General features: G+C 31.6%; 1 protein-coding gene across 1 annotated transcript in view; it reads left to right on the plus strand.

Annotated features, from left to right (window-relative positions):
- Nucleotides 1–13067, plus strand: part of ATF2 (activating transcription factor 2) — a 118647-nt gene that overhangs the window by 62577 nt on the left and 43003 nt on the right. The window contains exons 5-8 of the mRNA XM_051986171.1: nucleotides 4142–4260; nucleotides 4405–4533; nucleotides 7103–7281; nucleotides 10739–10853. Coding sequence (XP_051842131.1) covers nucleotides 4142–4260; nucleotides 4405–4533; nucleotides 7103–7281; nucleotides 10739–10853 — 542 coding nt within the window. The remainder of the gene's footprint in view (nucleotides 1–4141; nucleotides 4261–4404; nucleotides 4534–7102; nucleotides 7282–10738; nucleotides 10854–13067) is intronic.

A 13067-nucleotide genomic window follows, 5' to 3' on the forward strand; every position in this document is an offset into this window, starting at 1 on the left:
TTTACACTGGTGAAAAATGCCAATAATTTCATTTGCAATGAATGTTTGCAACATGTATTTTACCCATTACATATCCATTTCCACTTCTGATCATTCATTCACTTTTTTTTAATATGCTTTTAAATGTAGGTTTCTTTGTCATTATTATGGGAATTAGTGGGAATTTTTTTGGAGCATGCAAAGGTTGCTAATTGAATTTATGTGATATTAGTAAATGTTATCTTTGACTTTCTTGAACCTTATTTACTAAGTATTCTAGAAATTACTTATAAAGCTTAAAACATCTGTCTGCTAACTTGGAAGACCAATTAGCAAGTTCATGAATTTGGATTCTGTTTATGCTTCTCTTAAGGCTAATTTTATCTGTGAAATAAGATTTAAAATCATTAGTGACCCTGAATAAAAGAAAAGGAACTGGAATTTAATTATATTTAAGTTTCATTTTAATCCTCCTATCAGCCCCTGAAATTTAGTCAACACTTTTCTTTACAAAAACATAACTTTATTAATTAGTTTTTAAAGTAGAAACAAAGTTAATGAATTTGCTAATTGTTTTTCCTGTACTAAACATTAGGTAATAGAAATTTTTTTTTCATATATATATATATATATATATATATATATATATATATATATACACACACACAGATCCATATTTGTAATTGTAGTTTCAAGTCTGATGGATAACAGTTCTGGAAAAAAAGAAACATGGAAGTTCTTTATTTGGAAATTTCATAAAAAATATTATATTCTTTACATTGCCTCAAAACTACATCCAAATTTTTAAAAATAATTATGAAATGCTCATTTGTTTGTAAAAATTTGTATTCAATTTCTCCAGAGCCATAAATGCTTCACTTGGTTTGAATCAAGTTCAAAAATCACATACAGTCTAAATATTGCTTCTTTTAGCAAAGTAACATTTACAAAAATGACCCTGTAACTGAAGGATAATCCTTGAAAATAGATAAATTATCCAACAGAGTTTTGAAATAGTGCCATTTAAAAAAAATCTTAATGTACAATAAATTTGGAGGCAAAGATAGAGTGGTGTATAGTTTTAGTATATTCTCAGTGCTCAAAATATTTGTAATGAAAAATTAGATGATAGAACATTTCGGAATCTTTAAAAATGAATTCTTCGTGATAAATTAATAAACTTTAAAGAATGCCTTAATTTTTAAAAATCTTGATCTTAGAAGTACTTTTTCTCTTAAAATTTCAAAATCTCAAATTATTCCCTTAAAGAAATAAATATATTTAAATGAATAAATGAACTTTTAAAAAGATCCAAAAGATAAGGCAAAGGGGTAGGCAGGGGTGTGCATTTCTGAATTGTCTTAGATATACACTTAATAATAGGAGTTTCCCTAGAATAAGCTTGCCCTCACAATTCTAGAATGTCATGAACTTTGTGATTCTTTAATCACACACCATCACAAAGTTGAAAGGGATTTCAGAAGTCATCTCTAATCCAAATGGATCTGAATTACAACATTCCTTTCTGCAACATTCCTAAGTGGTCATCCAGCCTTTGAAGACCTCCGTCATGGACAACTTATTACCTAAAACTTCAAATTTCTTAACCACTAGTGACCAAAAATTGTATAGGCTACTCCAGGAAGAAGTGGGTTCTTCCCTCCTGGAAGTCCTTAAGTAAAAGGTGAATGACTGCTTGGCAGATATTTTATTGGAAATTTTTCCCTACAAATATGTTATAGTAGTCACTGAAATCACTTCCAGTTTAGAAGTTGTATAATTCTATGAATGTTTTGTGTTGGCAAAATGTTTTACACTTATCATTTCAAAGGAAAAGAGAAAAATATATAAATACTCTATAAAGCTTCCAAATTGTTGAGGCATCTTGGTGATGTAGTAGAAACAACTCTAGACTGTCAAGAAGAGCTAAATTCAAATCTTGTGTCAGTTACTTACTAGCCCATGTGACCATGGGCAAGTCACTTAATCTCTTTTCTGCTTAAGTTTTCTTACTTTTAAAATAAGTTTAATCACAGAACCTACTCCCAAGGTTTTTGTGAGCATCAAATCAATTAACTTTTATCTGTAAAACTCTTAGCAAATGTTAAAATGCCATATAAGTGCTATTTTGTTTTTAATAACATCTTGCCTTAATACACTTAATATCTGCTTTTCAAACAGGCTATTGTATATCTTCTGAACAGTGGCATTGGCATTGAGTTAATACGCATTAGAGCCATTTTAACTGAGCTTAAATTGTTGGATTATAGTAATTTAACTTGCCCTTGAGCAAAGTAGTGAAAATTTAAGTTAAAAAAGGAACATTACTAAAATTATAATTCTACCCTCTCAGATTATACTTCGATGAGCTCAAATTTAAAATGTTTTTAAATTCATAATTCAAGAAATTTGACAAATTTTAAAAATCAAATAAAAATATCCGCATAAAAATTTTATATATGTACATTTGCATGTACACATAAAATTAATAATATAGATTATGAATATTATATATAATTTTTAATACTCACCAATAGTTAACACATTAATGGTTTTACCTTTGTCTATATGTGAGTTCTCAGAAGTCTTAGTGATTTGTTTTGTTTTCTTTCGTTATGCCTACTTTAGCATGTTCATTGATAAAAATTGATTTAAGTTTGTGCTTTTTCAAACTTACTAGTTCTTTCTCCTTCCCCTTTTTAAATATTTATTGAGATCCTGGTGAGAACAGTTGAATAAACAAGTCCAATTGAAAACAGAAGTCAACCTAGATATAGTGATTGATTATTGATGGATATGAGATAAAATATAAATATTTACACAGGAAATTAGTTTTATAACTTTGTTAGGAGCATGTTACAGGATCAGACTTCAAGAAAGATCTGCATATCAAATCAGTAAGTCAAAATATAACAAAGATATATTTATACTGATGTGCATACATATGTATGTTATATATGTGCATACATATATACAGAAATACTTGTGGTTTTATGCACGTATATATAGTTAGCGATTTTTATATGTGGTATGCATATATGTGCATATATGCACACATAGAGTAAGAATTCACAAGGTTTTTTTGGCAATTCATACCAAAACCAAATACTAGCTAATTAATGTTTGTCATAAAGATAGAGCAATTAGGAAATTGATAAATTATCTATTCACCTTCATATACTTGCAATTTAGATGCTGTTTTTCTCATCAGGGAAACAGCATTAGAAAATAGCTTTGAAAAGTTGAACCTGGCTTCCTGGTTTAAACTGAAAGATATATTAAAATTTGTACACAATTCTATATAATAACAGAGCTGATCAAAGCAGTAGTTTTAGTTATTATACACATTAATAGACATTGGAAAGACTGTTAAAATGCATAAATCTGCTATTCCTTCAGTATTCAGTTAGTAACAGGTATTTTTACTTTAGCTATCATGTGTGTATATACTATTTACATATTACTGTATGTAGTATGTACATACAGACCCAAATATTGATAATTTCTTTACTTAATAAACATGCAAGAGTTGCGCATGTTAATATGCATGATATAAAAAAATTTTTTTTTGACAGCACACTTCACTTTATACAAACATAAGTAGCATAAAAATTAGGTAGCTTCAGAAAATGGTAAGTAGATATTTCAAGATTTTAAAAATGTTTTCTTTATTCCATAATTGTGTCAACATTTTAGCCTGCCAATCAAACTTTATTCTCTACCACCCTCACTTCTTTCCCACACCCTCCCCCCCAACTGATTTCAAGATAAATTGTGACCTTTTCTTTAATTTTACTTAAAGCTTATTCATTTTCCAGCTACTTCTATTTTGTGTTTTCTCACAGACAAACCTAAAATGACTTATACTGACATGATGGATAGTAATAATGATATTGATTGAAAATAATTGATCCCTGAGTGATATAGCCAACTATTTCATTGATAAGGAGCAAGGAAGACTTCTTAAACTAATTTCTATGAAGCTGAAGAAACTTTCTTGTCTGCTGTAGTAATTTAACTAAATCTTGTTTGCTTTAAAGGAAGAGTACTTTCCAAAGAAAAGATAAGCAGCTGATTGATTCAATTACTTGCTGTTTTTGTATCAAAGACCAAATTTTAGAGTATCTTTTCTAATATTTAAAATATGATTTTTAAATTTCAGATCAGACACCAACACCAACAAGATTCTTGAAGAACTGTGAAGAAGTGGGTTTGTTCAATGAGCTAGCAAGTCCATTTGAAAATGAATTCAAAAAAGCTTCAGAAGATGACATTAAAAAAGTATGTTGGCAGCACTTGCAATTTAAAAACTTCCTAACGATACTGCTAACTATTATTGTAGTATCTTGATTCATGTGTTTACCTATTTACTCTATTTCTGTTTTTTATTTAATGGCTTTATTTTAATGAACATTTGCATTTTAGATGCCTCTAGATTTATCCCCTCTTGCAACACCCATCATAAGAAGCAAAATTGAAGAGCCTTCTGCTGTGGAGACATCTCACCAGGATAGTCCTTTACCTCATCCAGAATCTACTACCAGTGATGAAAAGGTGAGACATTTGTATTTATTGGGAATAGTCACATTAACAGAGTAAATTAGTCACATTCCAAAGCTACATATTCTGAATAAATGAGTATAAACTTACTATTCCATCTCGTTAATTGAATTCTGTATAACAGTAAATCGTATAATTAAAAAAGAAACATCAGGGATTTCTGGAAAGTAAAGATTTATATGTATGGAATAGTAATATCCTCTTTATTATATAAAAAAAAAAGAAAGCGGGAAATGAGGTATAAGTTAGGAGTGTTAATATAAAATTCAACTTCTGATGATCCAATGTCTGGTAAATGATTTAGACTTGTACATTGCAGATATAAGCCTGTATGTTGATGAACAAATCGCCATATCATTCATGTAAATATATATATGCAGTTTATCTACATATTCCATGACAGTGTCATTTCTGTTTGTTACCATTCATCCTTATCTAAATACTCTTAAAGCCTGAGGCTCATACCTTTCTCTTCTATGCCTTCTCATTGTACAGTGCTATGCTACTTCTACACACTTTGTATTAGGTTGCGACTTGTTTGTTTCTTCTGGAGCTGGTATCATGGTTCCTCACATTTTAGCACCTCTGAATCCTCCTTATATTTCTGTAGATCTTAGCATTCTAAGTTTCTTCAGAAAATCCATATTCATACTTTATAGTAAAAATCTTATGCTTAATATGTCATTCTAATTATTCAGGATTCCTTTCACATTCAATTTGACAAATGTTAGATTCCTGCCATGTCCAACAGACTAGGACATTAAAGATGAAAAACTGCATAATCCTTGTCTTTAAAGAGTTTGTATCTATTGGAGTATATAATGAATAATTAGAAATCTTTCTCTTTTCTGTCATTTTTTTCACTTTCTAATCTCTACATAGTTTTGATTGTCCTGCCAGAATCTGCTTCTAAATCTCTTAACAGATTTTTTTTTCCATCTAATTTAGTAATCCATAACACTTTGTTAAGCAGAGAGAGGTTAGACTGGTTTTTCTCAACTTCTTTTATCTTCAAATGAAGTGAGATCAGTTTGCATTTCTAACACATGTTTTAGTGAACCCTTTATCCTTCAATCTCACAACATGACCATAATATATTGCAGCCTACTTGTAGCTGCCATACATATCTTTGTTGATCTTCAGGCCATCTAACGCCTTCAGAGATCATAGGTAGTCCTCTAAGATTCATAATTGTGTTGCAGAACAGGAGAACATTTGTATTTTGAAAGATTGACTTTTATGCTGGGCAGAAGCATGGGATCCTCAAAAGCTTTATATAGTTTTATACATTTAGTCCAGTTTACTCTCTTCTTCCTATTTGCTTTTTGTGGTTGCTTATCATTGTGGTATCAATGTGGTTGACAGAAATAAACCATTGGATGACTTTGTCCTCATAATCCTCATAATGACATACCTCATAATCTAGATCAGTGGTTTCCAAACTTTTGTGTGTTTGACACCTCTGATGTACATTAAAAACCATACATGAAAATAAAATGCTTTAAAGGATGAGGTAAAGATGAAATAAATAACTTCTCTAAATAATATTTAAAATTTCATTTGTTGATGATTAAAAAACCATTCTTGCTCTCATTGCACTGGGAAGCTCGTTTTTTTTTTTGTGTTTTTTTTTCCCCAAGAGAGTTTTGTGCTACCATAGATAGTACTCTGGCCAGGAGAAGGAATATATGAATTTATAGAGTCAGTTGGCACCTGGAAAAGGTTGGGGTTGGTAAGGGAGGGAAAGAAACTTCATTACATGGTCATAGGTAGAGCTAGAAGGCACATCAGAAACCAACCTTCTCATTTTAGAGAAACTGAGAGGCTCAGAAGTAGAATTTCAGCCAGAGCCTTAATTGTTTTGTTGTTGTTGTTTTGTTTTGTTTTGAGCTGAGGCAATTGGGGTTAAGTGACTTGCCCAGGGTCACACAGCTGGGAAGTGTTAAGTGTCTGAGGCCAGATTTGAACTCAGGTCCTCCTGACTTCAGGGCTGATGCTCTATCCACTGTTCACCTAGCTGCCCTTCCCTTTGACTTTTTAATGTTACTTTTTCTGTTGTACTATGCTGTGCTGTAATGACATAGCCACTTCTCCACAAGTAATGAAGTGCTGTGTTTTTTAACAAGAACGATGGGGTTGGACAGAACTATTTTATAAATTGTCTGCTTTGGCCAAGCCTCTTCTCTCCAGGCTGCTTAGTAGGCACTAACAAGTAACTGCTCATTATAGCTTCTCTAGTAATATTTTCTTCTCCTCCTGTTCATCAAGGTTATTGTTGAAGCTACTATTATAATGTATTTTAGAATAGTCCATAATAATAGGAACTCCTTACAGTCTGATATATCTAATAATTGTTAAAATTAAAATAATATCCCTATTTAAAGTAATATATGTGCTTCACCAGTGGAAATGTGCTGGGTGTTAATAACCATAGTGTGCCTAATAGGAATGGTAAATAAATGAATTGACAAGGGAACAGTGTCTTTATTGGTTGTAGTTATAGAATTCTGAAAAACTTTGGTTAAAGTTAAAAATTGTTTCCCTTTATTCTGCTATTTAATAGGAAGTAACTTTGCCACAGACTGCACAGCCCACATCAACTATAGTTCGTCCAGCATCACTACAGGTTCCCAATGTACTACTTACAAGTTCAGACTCAAGTGTCATAATTCAGCAGGCAGTACCCTCTCCAACATCAAGTACTGTCATCACTCAAGCTCCTTCCTCCAATAGGCCAATAGTGTAAGTAAAGTAATTTGATAACTAAGTGACATTATTAAATTAAAATTTATAATTTCTTCCATTCAGTTGGGTATTAGGGCAGGGTGTTGGGACAAATTTAAATTTTCAGAAAAATTTTCCTTTTAGTGAATTAAACAAAATGATTAAACAAAACTTCCAGTATATTTTGCCTTCTTGTCCTCTTTTCTCTTATCCTTAAAATAAAAACTTAATTTCCAAGACAAAATTAAAAGCCCCTGTTATGAAAGACTTAAACACCATGAAATGTCGTGAAGGACATGGAACACCAGAAAGATGATTTTATATATCCTCTTATAGGTGAGAAGAATTACTGGATTTTACCAAATAGGGAATTGATTTGGTCAGATTGTACTTAAGGAAAGTCATTTTGAAGTAGAGGAAAGGGAAAGGTGAACAGAAGTAGAAAGGGAAAGGATAAGAAAGGGGGACAGATTATAAAAGGGAAGGGTTGTTTGAGGGAAGTGATGGTCAAAGCAAAAGACTGGGGGTTGGAGACAAAAGGGGAAAAGGAAAGAGAAAAATATAATGGGGAAAATAAAATGGTGAGAAATACAGAGTTTGTGATTTTATCTGTGACTGTGAATGGGATGAACTCTCATATAAAATGGAAGCAGATAGCAGAGAGGATTAAAAGCCAGAATCCTATAATATTGTTTACTAGAAATACATTAAAAGCAGAGAGTTAAATATAGAGTAAGGGTAAAAGGCTGGAACAGAAACTATTATGCTTCATCTGAAGTTAAAAAAAAAAAAAACAGGTAGCAATTCTGATCTCAGATGAAGCAAAAGCAGACATAGATCTAATTAAAAGAGATAAGGAAAGAAATAACATTTTGCTAAAAGGTACCATAGATGATGAATTTCTGGTATCAATGTTAAACATATATGCACCAAGTGGTAGAGCATTCAAATTTCTAGAGGAGAAGTTGAGAGCTACAAGAAGAATTAGATAGCAGAACTATACTAGTGAGGGATCTCAACCTTGCTCTCTTAGAACTAGATAAATCAAACCACAAAATAAATAAAAAGTTAAGAAGATAAATAAAATTTTAGAAAAAAGTTAGGTATGATAGACCTTTGGAGAAAATGGAGACAAAAAGGAATTCTTGGTGGTACATGCAACCCACAACAAAATTGACTATGTAATACATAATCAAATAATAATTTAAAATAAATAAATGCATAATCAAATGCAGAAAGATAGAAATAGTAAATGTATTTTATTTTTCAGATCGTGCTACAATAAAAATTATATGTAATAAAGGGCCAGAGGAAAATAGACCCAAAATTAATTGGAAACTAAACAATCTATTTCTAAAGAATTGAGTTAGTGAAACAACAAATCCTTGACACAATCGATAATTTTATCCAAGAGAATGACAATAATGAGAAAACATACCAAAACTTGTCAGCTGCAGCCAAAGCAGTTCTTATGGGAAGTTTTATATTTCTAGATACTTACTTGCATAAATCTTTATGCAAAGAAAGAAAAGATCAATGAATTGGTCATGAAACTGAAAAAGCTAGAAAAAGGCCATCTCCAATTAAATACCAATTTTGAAATTCTGAAAATAAAAGGGAAAATTAATCTGAAAGTAAGAAACCTATTGAACTAATAAACAAAACAAAGATTGGTTTTATGAAAAAAAAAACCAACAAAACAGATAAATCTTTAGTTAATTTGATTTAGAAAAAGGAAAGAAGAAAATCAAATTGTTGGAAAGTTCACCATTTTTATTTTTGAAACTAACAATGAAGAGGAAATGAGAGCAATAATTAGGAGCTATTTTGCCCAACGATATGCCAATAAATCTGATAATGTAAATGAAATGGATGAATAGGTACAGAATATAGATTGCCCAGATTAACAGAAGAAGAAATAAATTACTTAAATAGGCCCATTTTAAAAAAAGAAATTGAACAAGGAAGATCAGATTGGAAGGATGAACTGGAGTGTGGTGAACATTTAAGGCAGGGAGAGAGCCTTAGCCAGAAGGCTATTGCGACATGTGTACCAAGATGTTGCCATTATGGGGAGAGGAGATATGAGATATTAGGGAGGTAAAAACGACGACTTGGCAAATGATTGGGTATGGAATGTGAAAGAGTAGAATCAAGGATAACATATTAGGGCAGGACTGACTGACAGAGACGGTAGTACTCTCAGTAGTGTTAAGGAAGCTAGGAAAAGGAGAGAAGTTTAATTTCATTTTGGATATGGCGAGTTGAAGATGTCCGCAGGACTTCAGTTCAAGATATAAAGTAGGCAGTTGGAGATGTGCAATTGGAGGTCAAGAGAAACGTTATATAAGAATGTTCTCTACCAGGGATTACCCCAAAATTGCTATTGTTATTCTTTTGTGAAGCTTGGAGTCTTGGAACTGAGTGACCTGGATCCATGAATTATATGGGAAAGTAGGTTTTTTAAATGTGTATTTTGCAAAAAAGTGGGAATTCAGAGAATTCCACTAACCAAGAGATTTCTATTGCTTCAAGAATAAAATATAAACTGGTTATCTCAAAAGAAAAAAGAGTGAGAGACATTATAGCCAGATAAGTAGATATGGAAATTATTAACATAGATGATGATCATAATTAAATCCATAGGAGTGATGATATCACCAAGTAAAATAGGAGAAGAGGGCTAAGGACAAAAACTTTGGCTGGGAGACACCCATGTTTAGATGCTATGGCCTGAATGAAAAATCCAGCAGAGAGAAACTGAAAAGGAGCAATCAGATAAGTATGAGCATGTGGAGAGAGTAGTGTTATAAAAACCTAGAGAGAGAAAGTAATGGTGAAAAGGATGATCATCTCTCAGAGGTTGCAGAGAGATCACAAAAGATGAAGATTAAGAAAAAGCCATTTAGATCTGGAAGTTATGAGATCATTGATAATTTTGGAGGGAAAATAGTTTCAGTTGAATGACAAAGTCAAAAGGCAGCCTGAAGTGAGTTAAGAAAAAAAGTGGAAGTATTGTTCAGAATAGTATATGGGAAATGGGAGTAGGGATATGGGAAATTAGCAGGAAAAAATGCATTAAGTAAAGGATTTTTTGTGGGTGTGGGGAAGACATGTAGGCAGTAGTAAAACAGCCTGTAGATAGGTAGTACTTGAAATTAAGTGACAGCATGGGGCTGATAAATTGTTGTTGAACAACAGATCACTTGTGCATAAAGAGATCTTCATTCGAGACCAGGAGGAAGGAAGAATATAGTCGTCAAAGGCTTCTAAGATGAGAATGAATAGGAGCAAGTTCTTGCCAAATGGCTGCAATTTTTTTCAAGTGAAATTGCAGTAGTTTCAAATTCTCCTTTTTTTTTTTTTTTTTTTAAAGGGTTGGCTTGATAATGTTAGTTATAAAGCTCAGTTTTTAAAAACAAGATTACTTTTTTCACTGTTTTCTTTTTCCTTACAATTTCATTTTATTTCTCAGTCCTGTACCAGGTCCTTTTCCTCTATTGTTACATCTTCCCAATGGACAAACTATGCCTGTTGCCATTCCTGCCTCAATTACAAATTCTAATGTACATGTTCCTGCTGCAGTTCCAGTAAGTATGAAATTAAAATGTGGTTTTAATTTTTTTTTTCTGGTTAGCAAAGGGAATATTAGTAAAAGATAAATAGAAAATGTATTTCAAGGTTAATAATTTTTATTAGTAAATTGTATTATAATTTTTAAATAATTATATAATATTATAGGAAAATTTTGGTGTAAAATATTTTTTCAAAGTCAGCTAGGTAGTATAATAGATAAAGTGCTAGACTTGGAGTCAGAAAGATCTTAGTTCAAATCCAGTTTCAGATAGCTTGGAAGCTATGTCAACCAGTCAGTCATTAAACAGTATGTACCTATCATGTGCCAAACATTGTTGTAAGCAAATGGAGACAAAGAATGGCAAAAGCTGATTATCTCTGCCTTTATAGAGCTCCCAATCTTAAGGGTAAAGCAACATACAAACAACTGTGTGCAAACTACAAAGAGGGTAAATAGCAAATAATCAACAGGGGAAATTCACTAGATTTAAGAGGGTTTGGGAAAGGTTTTCTGTAGTGATATTTTAGTGAATTTAAAGGAAGCCAGAAAATGATGAGATAATATATTTCAGGCTTATGAAATGGTCAGTGAAAATGCCAATTTAGAGATGCAGTGTCTTTTAGGAATTGTGAGGAGGCTAGTACTACTGAATCATAGAATATATAGGAAGGTGTACGAAGTCTGGAAGGTTAGTAGGTGGGTTCAATATAAAGAGCTTTGAATATCATAGAGAAGGGAGGCTGTGGACAACTCATTTGATTTGACCTGTTGTCTGTTTCCTTATCTGTAAAACGTGTTAAGTAGCACCTACCTCTCAGGGTTTTTATAAGTATAAAAAGAGATAATGTTTATAAAGTGCTTTGTAAGCCTTACAATAATAGATGAATACTAACATTATTAATATTAATATTGTTAAATTTGAGTAGTTAGGATTTCTCATTCAAAATAATATGATGTCTTGACAGCTTCTTAGAAATAAAATGCAACAAGCAGAACAGTTCTTTTAGCTTTTTCTTTAGTGGAAGACAACACAGAGAATAGAGAGCCAGGCTGCAAGTAAGAAGAATCTAGGTTCAAGCTCTGCTTATTCTAGAACTATAGCCAGTCTTATGCTTACAGGCATTTTACTATACAAATTACCAGGCAGCTGTGGTGGAGGGAATTTCTTTATATGAGATTTTTTTTTATTACTAAAATGCCATGACCACTACTCAGAAATAAGACAAGGAGAATTGAGGTTATTCTGCATCCAATATTACTATGATGATTTTTTCTACATTCTCTTTCCTCCTACCATTCTCCCCATATGTATGTATTATATATACATATATTTCAGCTTTATGTTTCTATATATATGTAGTATTTATAGTGCTTTTTTAAAGCCAGATTAGCTTTCAAAGATCACTGATTAATGCCAGGCAGCCTTCAAGTGAATTTAGCAATTATTAAAAGCATCATGCTTCTGTATATTTTTGTGATAAATTTCAGAATATAGTCTCCATGATTACTTCAGTAACTGAATGTAATAATTATAATCATAAAATGCTGAAAATTCAAACTATGATAGAAGCAACCTGAATGGCTTAAAAAAGTAGTGTACTTTGACCTAATTTCAATTTACATCAGCATCATAAGATTTAATCAAAAAGAAGACTCTAAGTTCCTTAGTAAAATAAGTATCTATGCAGCCCAATCTTTATAGTCAGCATAATGTTTTATAACATTTATTTTAATAAGATTTTAAAATACAATTTAGTCAGATACAATAGATGCCCTTCATTTAACAAACTGCTAGAAATTACAGTAGGCACATAGTTGCTAATCTATCTCATTATAGGTAATGTTAGATGTTACCTTGCAGATAATATCTCTTGGGTTGAGGAATTGATGAAAGTAACTATTCCATTAACCTTTTCTGAGAAAATATTAACTTCATCCTGATCACTTCTGGTTTCTTTAAAATGTCTTATAAAGGCTAATTACATTTATACACTTAAGATATTTTTCAATGATATGCTGTTTATTTCTCGTTTCAAAGTCTGAACATAACTACAAAATTTGTGAGAATTTTTTTTTTTTTTTGCAAGAATATACAATGAAATTATGAAACTCAGTAATCAGGACCGAAGGAGAGGGTCATGAGGAAAAAAATGCTTGTTGAGTTAAAGAAGAATTGTATATTGTATATATTTGTGTGTGTATGTGTAAGCACACATACATTCATATG

This window comes from Antechinus flavipes, chromosome 3 (genome assembly GCF_016432865.1).
Source record: "Antechinus flavipes isolate AdamAnt ecotype Samford, QLD, Australia chromosome 3, AdamAnt_v2, whole genome shotgun sequence".
Lineage (NCBI taxonomy): Eukaryota > Metazoa > Chordata > Mammalia > Dasyuromorphia > Dasyuridae > Antechinus > Antechinus flavipes.